The sequence below is a fragment of the Solanum tuberosum genome, unplaced genomic scaffold, assembly GCF_000226075.1.
Source record: "Solanum tuberosum cultivar DM 1-3 516 R44 unplaced genomic scaffold, SolTub_3.0 scf00063, whole genome shotgun sequence".
Taxonomy (NCBI): domain Eukaryota; kingdom Viridiplantae; phylum Streptophyta; class Magnoliopsida; order Solanales; family Solanaceae; genus Solanum; species Solanum tuberosum.
In genome coordinates, this window is record NW_006238988.1 from 340,881 (window position 1) to 353,142 (window position 12,262).

General features: G+C 32.7%; 2 protein-coding genes across 2 annotated transcripts; both read left to right on the plus strand.

Annotated features, from left to right (window-relative positions):
• Nucleotides 1–381: 381 nt before the first annotated feature.
• Nucleotides 382–3,746, plus strand: LOC102599680 (SPX domain-containing protein 1). The gene is made up of 3 exons (XM_006345167.2): nucleotides 382–813; nucleotides 2,527–2,653; nucleotides 3,093–3,746. Exons 1-3 carry the CDS (start codon nucleotides 499–501, stop codon nucleotides 3,527–3,529), a joined length of 879 nt encoding a protein of 292 aa, XP_006345229.1. The 5' UTR covers nucleotides 382–498; the 3' UTR covers nucleotides 3,530–3,746.
• A 4,640-nt stretch (nucleotides 3,747–8,386) lies between these two features.
• Nucleotides 8,387–12,078, plus strand: LOC102600014 (heme oxygenase 1, chloroplastic). Its single transcript, XM_006345168.2, has 4 exons — nucleotides 8,387–9,130; nucleotides 10,393–10,616; nucleotides 11,596–11,703; nucleotides 11,834–12,078. Exons 1-4 carry the CDS (start codon nucleotides 8,719–8,721, stop codon nucleotides 11,924–11,926), a joined length of 837 nt encoding a protein of 278 aa, XP_006345230.1. The 5' UTR covers nucleotides 8,387–8,718; the 3' UTR covers nucleotides 11,927–12,078.
• Nucleotides 12,079–12,262: the final 184 nt, after the last annotated feature.

Here is a 12,262-nt window from a genome sequence, read left to right on the forward strand (position 1 = left end):
CACGGTTAAATCATCTCAGCTTTTTAAGTTTCAAATTTGATCTATTATGTGTGCGAGTTTCTTACCTGAATTATCACCAACTATTTATCAAAAAACACATCTTAACTTATCAATTGTTCAATTTTCTTATTTGAACAATGATAATATTTCAGATAGTAAACTCACAACAACTAATAGCTTAAATATGAAAATTGAAAACCGAGATACTTAAATGTGTTTTTGACTATTAACTCGGTATAATTTTTTTTTGTTATAAACTTATAATGATAAATTTAGCATACTATAATAAAATCAAAATAAATAGTGAAAAGAGCACAAGAAGAGAATATTCCCAATTATACCCCCAGCTCACTCTTCATATTCTCTCACTTTTTCTTCCCTCCACACACTTAATTTTACCATTATATCAACCTTTCAATTTTCTTCATTTTTCTCTCATTTCTTCTCTAAAATTTTTACACTTCACATTTTCTGTGTGTGAATTTCTTCATCGGAGTTATGAAGTTCGGAAAAAGTTTGAGCAATCAAATCGAAGAAACGTTACCGGAATGGAGAGACAAGTTTTTATCATACAAGGATTTGAAGAAAAAGTTGAAGTTGATTGAACCGAAGAGATCGCTGAGTTCCGGAGATGGAGACGATGTTAGGGCTTCTAAGAGGATGAAAATGGCTGCCGGAGGTTTTGATAAGGCGCCGGAGAAGGAACCGATGACTGATGCGGAAGTTGAGTTTGTGAATTTGTTGGAAGATGAGCTTGAGAAATTCAATTCGTTCTTCGTTGAGAAAGAAGAAGAATATATCATTCGATTAAAGGTAAAAAAACAATCAAATTCTGGTGCCTTGTGAGTTTTTATTTTTAGGATTTTAGAAAAAAATTAGGAAAATACAGTTCTCGTCGTAAACCTTGTTTAAATTCGAAATTGTTTGGTTATAATTGCATGAACATTCCTAAAGATATTTTTTTTGGGCTAATTAAGCTTGAAGCAGAGGAGGATATTTGAAAAAAATAAATTAAATGATGTATTTGCCTTTAAATTCTGGATTTGTCTCTGTCTGGAAGCTTCTGGAAGCTGATTTTGCTCTGATTAATGCATTGTTGTTTCGATTTTGGTGATATACAGGCTACAGCTCATTTGTGAAACTTGTTGATATGTATTTTCTTATGTTTTGTTGTTTAACAGACATTAAGCTCCCGTTTGGTCATAGATTTTGATGTTATGGATTTTGAAACTTGAAGTTGTGTTTGGACATTCATTTTACCTGCGAGTAAACGTCCAGTTTTTGGAACTTGAAATGTTTCAACGACAAAATTCTAGCTAAGAGATAACTATAATATTGATTTCTAGTGTATTACTCCAGCTGTATGCTGAAGGAAGAAAATAAAGTAATGGAATAATTTGCTTTTGACACTGTACTAATTAGAACCAAACACAGTGATGTAGGAATGCATATAATACTAATTGTGTAATTAAAGAACAAACATAAAGGAAAAGAATCCCACAAATCAATTATGTAATTCCTCCTGTGAATAGAGGCAGAGTAGTGAAAAGATGCTGGCTTTGTTGGATTGATGTAGAAGTATGCTTAGTGCTTACAAAGTCGGATCCAAAATCTGAAGTTCACGAGTTTCTAGGATGACCTAAAGTTACAACAACAACAACAGACCCAGTGAAATTCCACTAGGATGACCTCATGTTACAACAACAACAACATACCAGTGAAATCCCACTAGGATGACCTCAAGTTGATGTACAATGATAAATGGGTTCACAGTCAAGTGTAGTAATCTTTTTAATATATACATGGGAACCTCTAGATTATGCTTTAGACCCACCACTGCATGCTTATCTGCTTGTATTGATGACTTCACGATTTTTTTACAGCCACATAATTGAATAAGATTCCATGAAGTTCAATGAAAATATAACAATTCTCATAGGGATGACAACTGGGGCAGGATAGGGTGGGGCGGGGCAAAGCAAGCTCTTAACTGGGCAAGGCATGGTGGGCTGAGTTTGTTGTAGGGCAAGACTTCACCCGCCCCACCCTATTGCCAATCCTATATTCTCTTAGTGAAGAGGTCTCCTATTCTTGCCGAATTGTGTGTATATGCTTTATACAAGCTTCATTTGTTGTGCTAGGTATTTGCTAGTTATTTTTCAGGTTTACCCTTTCGAGTATGAATTTGTAATAACAGGGTTAAACAGAAGTTTTTTATCTGCATCCATGATTTGAATGTAGACATGCCATAGTGCATAATAAGTACAATCTCATTCTAACTTATTTCATTTTGTGACCCAAAGATCCTATTATTTGATTAGAAGCAAAATCTTGATGCCATAGTTGTGCTGGGATACAAAGAAATCATTGGTACTAGATGTAGTTCACACTAATTATTGGTTATGCATCTAGTTGTTTCCAAGAAGAAGAAAAAAATCATTACCTCTCGATAAATAAAAAAATGATTATGCAAGGTCTTGTTAAATTTTGATCCTGTATTTGACATGTTTCGTAAATTGGTAACAGGAGTTGCAAGACAGAGTGGCAAAGGCAAAAGATCGTAATGATGAGATTCTAAAGATTCGCAGGGAGATAGTAGACTTCCACGGGGAGATGGTTTTGCTGGAAAATTACAGTGCCCTCAACTATACTGGTAAATCCAATCTTTCTTTGGATGTATGAAATTAATTGCACCTCAGAATTTTAAGGGTACCTGTGAGAAGTCTTTGTAAATGTGCAAGAGTTGATACTCGGGCTTGTGCTATATATTTGCATCTACACTCATTGTCTGATTGGTGTGCACTGAGATTTCGGTGTCTGCAAAGCTAGAAATGGTGCAGGAACAAATTGAGATAGGATATAAGTCACCTGTATTGTCTCATGAGCAGTGGCGGATGTAGCTCTTAGGCAACGGGTTCATCCGAAGTATATATGTGAAAACCAACTAAACTCTCAACAAATATTAAACCTATACCCATAAAAAGTACAAGTTCAGTGCTAAAAATCTTAAAAGGTTTGAACCTATCAAGTTTAAATCCTGGATCCGCTTCCGGTGATGAGCCATTCTGATCTATTCCTGTTTTTGCTTATAGGGCTCGTGAAGATACTCAAGAAATATGATAAAAGGACTGGTGCTCTTCTTCGCTTGCCCTTCATTCAGAGGGTCTTGCAGCAGCCTTTCTTCACCACTGATTTGCTATACAAGCTTGTAAAGGAATGTGAGAATTTGATCGACCGCCTATTCCCCATCATCAACACCTCATGTATTACTGCAGAGGCCGATGGAAATGAAACTTCAACTAGCGGCAACAACAAAAACGATGGTCTACTTAGATCCCCAAAGGAGCTTACAGAGATAGAGTATATCGAAAGCTTATACATGAAGAGCACCATATCTGCTTTACGAGCTTTAAAAGAGATTCGGAGCAAGAGCTCAACGGTTAGTGCTTTCTCATTGCCTCCATTGCAAATTAGTGGACCAGAAGATACTTGGAATAAAATTCCAATCTTAGAACAAGCAGCCAAGTAGTCTTAACTATATCGGGACAGTTGTTTGATGCCCCCTTGAATGTGTTCTCTTTTTATACACCAAGTAGTATTTTTCTTTTTTCCTTTTTTGGGTCTGATAATTCACATGTTTTGCATGTATTAGATACTAACGCACATGTAAAATACACATTTTAATCTCAAAAGTGTGTGTGATGAACTCCTCTCGTTCATCTCTTAAACTGATTATTCTGCTAGTATGTATCTTGTTTGCCTTTAAATGCCTTTTATCTTTGCTATGCACACTATTGAATACTGTCTGCTTCGAGCCTGCCTCTGCCTAACTTGTTGACCTCACGGCGGTGAAGACAGTCTTTATTTGTGTTACATCTTTGAAGTGAGGGCTTATCATAGGCATTGAAGCAACCGAGAGAAAGTAAGTTAACAATTGCACATTCCCCTACTTGGCATCATTAGGTCACTGTGGCTGGCTGTCGTCCTTGCTCGACTGGTGAGTTTTGTATTCAAGCTCCCTTCTGCTTTTGTACTCAAGAGTGTTAATATTCATCTGACTCGAGGAGAAACCTCTGTTCATTACCATTCGAGACTTTATGCCTCTAGAAACTGTCTACCTGAGAATGTCCCTGAGCCAATATGTGTAGGTGACTTGGTTCTATCAGAAAACAGATTTGTCTTCAACACCTGTTTAGTTGGTGTCAAAGAGAAACCCAACCCACTTCCCAACATTCAGTGATCATAAAACTACTATTCTCACGAGTTTAACTTCTATGTACTGACAATTTTCAGCTGTAAGATTTACCTAAAGCTAGCAGCTATAGCCTATATAGGTAATCGACCGTAAAATGGATTCGTAACCTGAAAAATAAGGCAAGTTTTTGCTACAAGCAAATGTCTGGAAAGTTGAAGATTTCTGAAGGCCAAAGTGAAAAATGCAGAACAAAACTGCTGTAGAGGATTACCATAGAGGGACCAAATTAGACTAGAAACTGGAACTTCATTAATAACATTTAAGATCAACACTTTGCTACCATTGAAGGATGGCAAACAACAACATAATACCTAACATAGTTGATAGTACTTCCACAAGTCCGGGTTGGGAGGGTGAAGTGTACGTAAACCTTACCCTACCTTTGTGGGGTAGAGATGTTTCTGATAGACCCTTGGCGCTTAAGAAAATCGTTTTCCTGAACGGATTTGGAAGAAATGCTAGTGTAAAAAGTTGTGATGAAACTATTGAAGAAAGAAAGTATTGACAGTCAAAATCTAATCTTTCAATTTTAGAACACACTACGTCTAAATTTTGACTCTGTTCATGCTTGTAATGTGATCGACATGGTAACAAACTAGCTAGAAGTAAGTCACAAGAGCAACAATCACATTATTGTTTTTAGCTAATTTAATCATGAATAAACAAACTCCTTAATTACCTTTTTGAATTTGTCAATAAAATACGGGATTTGATATTTATGGGTTTCGACAACAATCTCAAGTCTATATATAATAACTGGATTTACAATCAAGTATAATGTGAAATTTTTTTCATACATATAACTCTCATATCCACTATTGAATATAATTATCTTTTAAACGTTTCTCAACATTTGTTTTCTTCACTAGACAAAATTAGGGGCGAGTTCTATCCATGTCTCACTAAAATACCCCGAGTAGTGTTGAGGACGGGATATACATAGGTCGATTTGATTTGATTATTTCAATGAGATTAATTAGTATCTACTGCATTTTCCTTTACTAAACACATTTATTTTTTCTAGTACTACATCCAATTCCTTCTACATTTTGCTTTGATCTTTTTAGTTTTTCGACGTCCTGCAAATACTATTATTGGATTTAAATTAAGAAGATAAATATAGCTTATAAGTTAAAAAAAAAAGTCTTTTACTAATATATGAAGGCACTTATCCAGACATTAAATACTTATGTCCTTAATATATTTGTCATTTTTTTAAAACTTTATAGCAATATTTTTTCTTATACTCTTAGAAAAAAGATTTTAGTTACTCGACGTTAAATTCTTATGTTCTACCTTAATTTTCTTATATGATTTACGGATATGTGGATCCTTCGGAACATATTTTTAGCAAATACTTAACAAATGGAATAACAACTTATTTATCTAGGACATATTTTCCCCCCCCAATTAATTTAGTAACTTATTTTATAAATGGGCTAATAACTTATTTAATACATGAGTTAATGTATTTTTTCCCAATAAATGGTCTAATAGATTTAATTGAAAAGAATATGTCATAAATCACATAACAAATTAAGGTGGAACATGAGGATTAATGTTGTAGTGATTAATATGACCTTTTTTTAGAGTATCAGGATAAATATGACTTTAAAGTTACAAGAAAAGAAAAGGATAAATGTATTGAGGACACGAGCATTTAACGTCGTAGGGGTAAATATGACCCTTTCTGAGAGTATAAGAACAAATATGACTCTAAAATTAAATGAAAATAGCAAATATGTTTAAAAAGTGTAATAAAGGCCAAATATAACCTATTTATGAGAGTATAAGAACAAATATGATTCTTTTCTATATTGTAAAACTATTTTTTCTCTCTCTGTTATTAAATACACTCAATAAAAACCTGACTAAGTCTGAACTTACACTGAAAATTTCTAGAGTAAAGTGCTCCCTAATTTCAGTAAGCCATGTAAGTGTCCAAATTGCCTCAATTATTTTGTGTCCAAATTGCCTTATAATACTATTTTCTTATTTATATTTAAATATTGAAAGATGAAAATAATTGAGAATCTTAGCTTTTTGACAGTGGATGTTAGTTAATTTTATTTATTTATTTTTCAAATTAAATTATTTATGTCGATTTTTTAAATATATAGATCAAAACAGTTAACATTGATTTTTTTATTTCGATTTTTCTCGATTTGATTTTCTTAATATGATCCATTTTTTTAAAACATCAAATCAAAGTACCAATCAGTTTCTTTCTTCATTTGATTTGATTTCTTTTTAACTCCCCTAATCTAAAATGATTGAAGTCTATCTACTTTTAATAGAAGATTTTGAATTAAAGAAAATAAATAATATTTTGAAAAGAAGCATTTTATGATTTTATTATATTCGAGCTAACCAATTACTATAAAGTAATTTTATAGAATGCTTTGAATATCGATCTGTTAAATCGGAAAGGAAAATGTCACACTAAAATAATTGTTTTTCAATTCTTCCCATGCTTGTACCTTCTTGTTATCCTCATCATTATTGGTACCATACATTATTGTTCTTCTTTATAAAATAATAAAAATAAAAATCGATCATATCTTTACTTAATATTATATTCATCGACTTATTCAAGATTTTGTAAATAGCAATTCTCGATCACATGCACAAATTTATTGAAGTTATGAACCACCACCAAAAACCTTTAAATAGTTACATGGCCACACGCAATATAAATTATTAAAAATCGAATCAGATGGAGATTTGTTGATTATCATATCATATTGAAATTTGAAATATCGAATTGAATATTAAACACCATTCAATCATAATGAATTATTTATTATATATATGAGTAAGATTAATAAATGATTTGAATATCTGATTGACTATGTCGATAAATCCACAACTCAAAATTTAAAAGTGGAGGTAATCTAACTTCTTACATGATTTCTCTAAAAGCTAACATGTACCGTTGGACAAATTATGAACATATCTTTTTCTTCAATACGCAATTACAAAATCAAAGTTTGATTACCTTACCCGAGTTTGATTTGCTAAACTAAATATTTTAAGAATTCACTATTTGATATTTACTTTGAGTTACGAATTATTAAATACCAAACGATAAGTACTCTGTACTCAATACTCATACAAGCACCAGAAAAATATTAAAGAGTTATTTTATGAAATAATGAAACTTGAATAAGAGATATTATAAAAAAAAATTCTAAAAGATTAACAAATTTTAATTTCATCAAACTATTATATATATCCCAAAGACAAATTAGCAGTTAATCGTTAACCAAAACTTAAGTCTTACTAAAAGCTATGTCAACTTGGAATATTAAATTTTACTTTAACGTTAAGTATAAGAAAATAAAATAAAATAAAATAAAATTACAAGTTGACTTTTGGGTAGAAAATATAGATTTACTTTATATTCCTTCTTTTTAAGTTAATAATAATAAATAATTAAATATTATAGCAGTAATTCGTGTTTGTCAAAGTTTTAAAATAATGATAAATTATTTATTTTTCTTAAAATTTGATCACAAGCTCTCTAAAGTCTAAACTAATCATTTTTCCCCTTCAAAAGAATAAATACTTATGACTTTCCAAAAAATTATAAAGCATGCTATTAATTATTTTCCTTTAACAAATATAATATTAGTGAAATACCAATGTGATTTATAAGCGAAATCTGAAGAGAATGATATATATAATTTTCAATAGATACTCGCCTCTTTTTCTTTAACAAATAACCAAAATAATTTTTACTATTTTTTTGGTTCCTAAGAATACTTATTAATGGCACTAGGAATTCCATGTCACCCTTTTTTCATATATAGTATATATTTTAAGGAACTTATTAATAGGGCCACACAATAAGAATCAAGAAAACGTAAAGGACTTAAACGACGTCGTATTCATCAAATTACTTTACTGTTACGAAATCATTTCTCAATTATAAAACAAATAATTTCAACGTTCATTTTTACTTGTTCATATTTGATTTGACATATTTTTTTAAACACAATAAATAAAAAACAATTTTGTTACATCACTTCTACAAAGTATAAATGAATTTAGATACAAAATAATAAAGTATAACTCACTTAATATTTTTAGTATATACTAGACAAGTAAAAATAAACGGAGAGAAACGTTATAGAAACCTATCCATGGTGAAGGACTCCAAGAACTTTTAGCCATTGCACTGTAAACACCATTGAAAATTGAAAAACTTCCCATAAATTCCATTAAAAAAATCATTTTTATATTCATTTTTCTACATATATCATCATATAGATACACTGTATTGTTGTATCTATAGCTTTTGCTTCTAAGAAACCCTTATACACATTAAAGAATACTAAAAGATTCAATTTTTTTTTGCAATCAGCACTTCTTTCTTGTTCCAATCCATTCAAGAAGAAGGTTAATCTGTCCTTTTCACTTCTTTTTTTCAAATACCCTTTGTTCAAGACTCTTCCTTTAAGATGGCTTCTATAACACCCTTATCTCAATCTCAACCCCTTTTGGAGAAAACTCAGTTTACAGTTTTGAACAAGCCTCAAAATCAGTTTTGTTCAATACCCTTTTCAAGATTCACTCAAAGTTCTAATCTTTCTTTGAAAAAATCAAGGATGGTGGTAGTTTCAGCAACAACTGCTGCTGAGAAATCTAATAAGAGGTACCCTGGTGAGGCTAAGGGGTTTGTGGAGGAAATGAGGTTTGTGGCTATGAAATTGCATACTAAGGACCAGGCTAAGGAAGGGGAAAAAGAGCCTGTAGATCAGCCTTTGGCTAAGTGGGAGCCTAGTGTTGAAGGGTACTTGAAGTTCTTGGTGGATAGCAAATTGGTTTATGATACTTTGGAAAAAATTGTGGAAAAGGCTCCTTTTCCTGAGTGTGAGTTTTCTTAACTTATGTGCATCTGTTAGAGTTGTAATATGTTGTTTTGTTTGGTTCATGATATTGACAATTGAAAAACTTGACAATTGGTAGTATGTTATACTCTTTTAACTTTGGAAATTATGGAATTTTGAGATGAGTTTTTCAATTCTGTTGGTACCTATACTGCTTTTTGGTAATTGATTCTTTGACATCCATTAAGGTTCTAATATATTGTTTTGTTTGGTTCATGTTATTGATAATTGATAAAGCTTGATGGACTCCTCCTTTTGTGGGAATATATTATACTTTTTAATCAGTTGAGGAGTAGTCTCCGATCCCTCATTTTCTTTCGTCGTAAACAGAAAGTTCCCAGTTGTATAGAAAATCATGTTTTGTAGATTCTTTACTTTTTGGTATATTCCATGTATATGACAAGTTTGACCATGTTTATGAATGAATATACTAATACTTGCACTTGATCAAAAATAATTTGTACTCTTTAAACTTTGGAGATCTTTGTAGAAAGATTTTTGGTTTCTATTGGTATTTCTGAGCAACATGATAGAGCAAGGGAATTGTTGATAATTGATGATTTTATTCAACAAGAGGACTGAGTGTTGCCTTTTTTTTATCTTTCTCTTTGGAGAATTTTTTTATCAAGTTTCTTATGAAGAAAACATTGCATTTAGAGTGCCTTTTAATTACGTGGAAGAAGTGTTCTTTTCGGAATGCTTAGATGGCTCAAGAAGGATAGCCAAACCTCTGATTTGGGATCGATTAACATCGAGCTGTGACTCATTATTTGGTATTTCTAGTATGTCTTAAAAGTGATATTTGGTTCCCAAACACGTAGATGTTGAAATTCTTTCCATAATCTGTAACTCAATATTTGAGCTAACAAAGACATGTAAAGGGACATGGTAGAATTTGTCTTCTGAATAATAGAGAAGCTTAGGTGAGAGAAGTACTGATTTGCTGATGTTGTTTTGAACCAATCAGTTGCATTTCAGCTCTAACTAATGACCCCTGGGCTGATCTGCTATGCTTCCTTTTTCTTTCGCTTTGGTTGTTTCAGCTTTATGTTGAGTAATGCTTTTTCACCAACAGTGTTCACAACATGAATTAGTTAACTTGCTTTACACACAAAGTACTTGCTTTTCTTTTACGGCAAAGGCATGTGATCTGTGCCTTTCCAAGCACAGACTCTCCACATAGATGCATAAATAAATGAGTTGGTAGTAAAACAGAATCTTAGTACTCTTTTCATTTGACTGCAGATGCTGAGTTCAGGAACACAGGATTAGAAAGGTCTGAGGTTCTAGCAAAGGATTTGGAATGGTTTAGGCAGCAAGGTCATGCCATCCCGGAACCGTCAACTCCTGGTGTCACATATGCTCGTTACTTAGAAGAGCTATCAGAAAAGGATCCTCAAGCATTTATTTGCCATTTTTACAACACCTACTTTGCTCATTCAGCTGGAGGCCGCATGATAGGGAGAAAAGTCAGTGATCTCTTCTTTTAAGTTTTTAGTATTATTCTGCATTGTTAGTCTGATACTGTGGTATATAAAGCTAGAATTTATTATAGAAATATGGAATGAACAAAAGCTTAGATGGTTCTAAGTCATAATTTGAAGGGTATCCTCTGATGACACCCAAAGATGTGACTTTGACACATAGTTGGTCTTGGTCAATGAGGTGTGAGGAGAACCATGAAGTATCAGGTTCAAATTCTAGTAGAGTGGAGACAATATATTAGGACAATTTAAGCCTTAGTGGGCAGAGTTACCCAGTACTGTGCTAGTGGGAGGTAGCAGGTACTCGGTGGAATAGCCGAGGTGCTCGCAAGTTGGACCCGACTTCAATACCATAAAAGGTTTTCTTTTTTGAAGGGTATCCGAGGCAACTCATGTGGAGAAGACATTGTTTTTTGTTCTCAATAAACTCAAGTCATTACACCCTTGTATAGATTCATATCTCTTCCCCTCTTCGTAGTCTGTTTTCTGTTTGCCACTTGAGTTGCCTTTCATATGCCTTAAAATTTTCTTAATTACATTTTTCTCTGTTCACCATACTTCCATTCATCCACTCTAGTACTTCAAATTTGATGGATAGTTGAAATGTTATAAGTTCCTATCTTTATCATCGCTTAGTCTCAAAATTGCAACATCAACTTAAGTCTGTTGAAATTATGATTACAGTAACAAATAAACTAAACAACGTTGTAAAGATGAAAATTTGAGCTTTCATCAGTGTTAAAAATGCTTGGAAGATGATAAATTCAGATTAGAAGAAATGTAAAAATGGAGGTAATCCTATACTGTGGATACAAATTCCTCTGTTAGACTAGTACAGTGGTAGAGTTGGTTGTCACCCTATTGCATAGTTTTATTCCTTTGCTTCTTCCCTTCTTAGAGCTATGAATGTTATAAGGAAAAAGGCGGTTACTTGTCGACAATCATGCTTCTTCTTGCTTTATAGGTAGCTGAAAAGGTACTCGACAAGAAAGAGCTGGAATTCTACAAATGGGACGGTGATCTTTCCCAGCTGCTGCAGAATGTTAGGGATAAGCTGAACAAAGTTGCAGAAGTAAAATCTTAAGCCTCCCCTTCTTTACAAGTTTTCAACTTTTTAAAACAATAATCTTTCTTTTACCTTACTCGTTTTCATTGATGGGGTTAACGACTTAACATGATCCATTTTCGATTCTTTTGCTCAGAACTGGACTAGAGAGGAGAAGAATCATTGTCTGGAAGAGACAGAGAAGTCATTCAAGTTCTCCGGGGCCATTCTCCGTTTGATATTCTCTTGATGCACAACTTTGCGCTTTGTTTCCTTGTTTTAACTTGTACTCGAAAGGTCAAATTTATGTGAATATTTGTGTTTCTTTTCGCTTTCATTCCGTCTATGGTGTATAAGAACTTGATTATAATTCAAGTATTACATCATTATTCAACTCTCAAAGTTGCTGCTGCTCAACTATATGGGGCTATCCAACCTCATAGGAACTTGGTTGAAGGTATGAAAGTAGAAAATCTACATTTTCTATTTTCTCTATTATATTGTGTTGCTAACTCAAGTCCAAGACTCTGATTAAATTCAAATGACCAAGCTCTAAATTGGAATTGTTACTGAAAGAAGGTGCAGC

Excerpts from the sequence above, each read along its gene's own strand:
- LOC102599680 (XM_006345167.2), top strand. The coding sequence starts at position 499 with ATGAAGTTCGGAAAAAGTTTGAGCAATCAAATCGAAGAAACGTTACCG. Across the intron at positions 814-2,526 it reads AATATATCATTCGATTAAAG|GAGTTGCAAGACAGAGTGGC; the intron begins GTAAAAAAACAA and ends AATTGGTAACAG. Across the intron at positions 2,654-3,092 it reads CAGTGCCCTCAACTATACTG|GGCTCGTGAAGATACTCAAG; the intron begins GTAAATCCAATC and ends TTTTGCTTATAG.
- LOC102600014 (XM_006345168.2), top strand. The coding sequence starts at position 8,719 with ATGGCTTCTATAACACCCTTATCTCAATCTCAACCCCTTTTGGAGAAA. Across the intron at positions 9,131-10,392 it reads AAAGGCTCCTTTTCCTGAGT|ATGCTGAGTTCAGGAACACA; the intron begins GTGAGTTTTCTT and ends ATTTGACTGCAG. Across the intron at positions 11,704-11,833 it reads AGCTGAACAAAGTTGCAGAA|AACTGGACTAGAGAGGAGAA; the intron begins GTAAAATCTTAA and ends TCTTTTGCTCAG.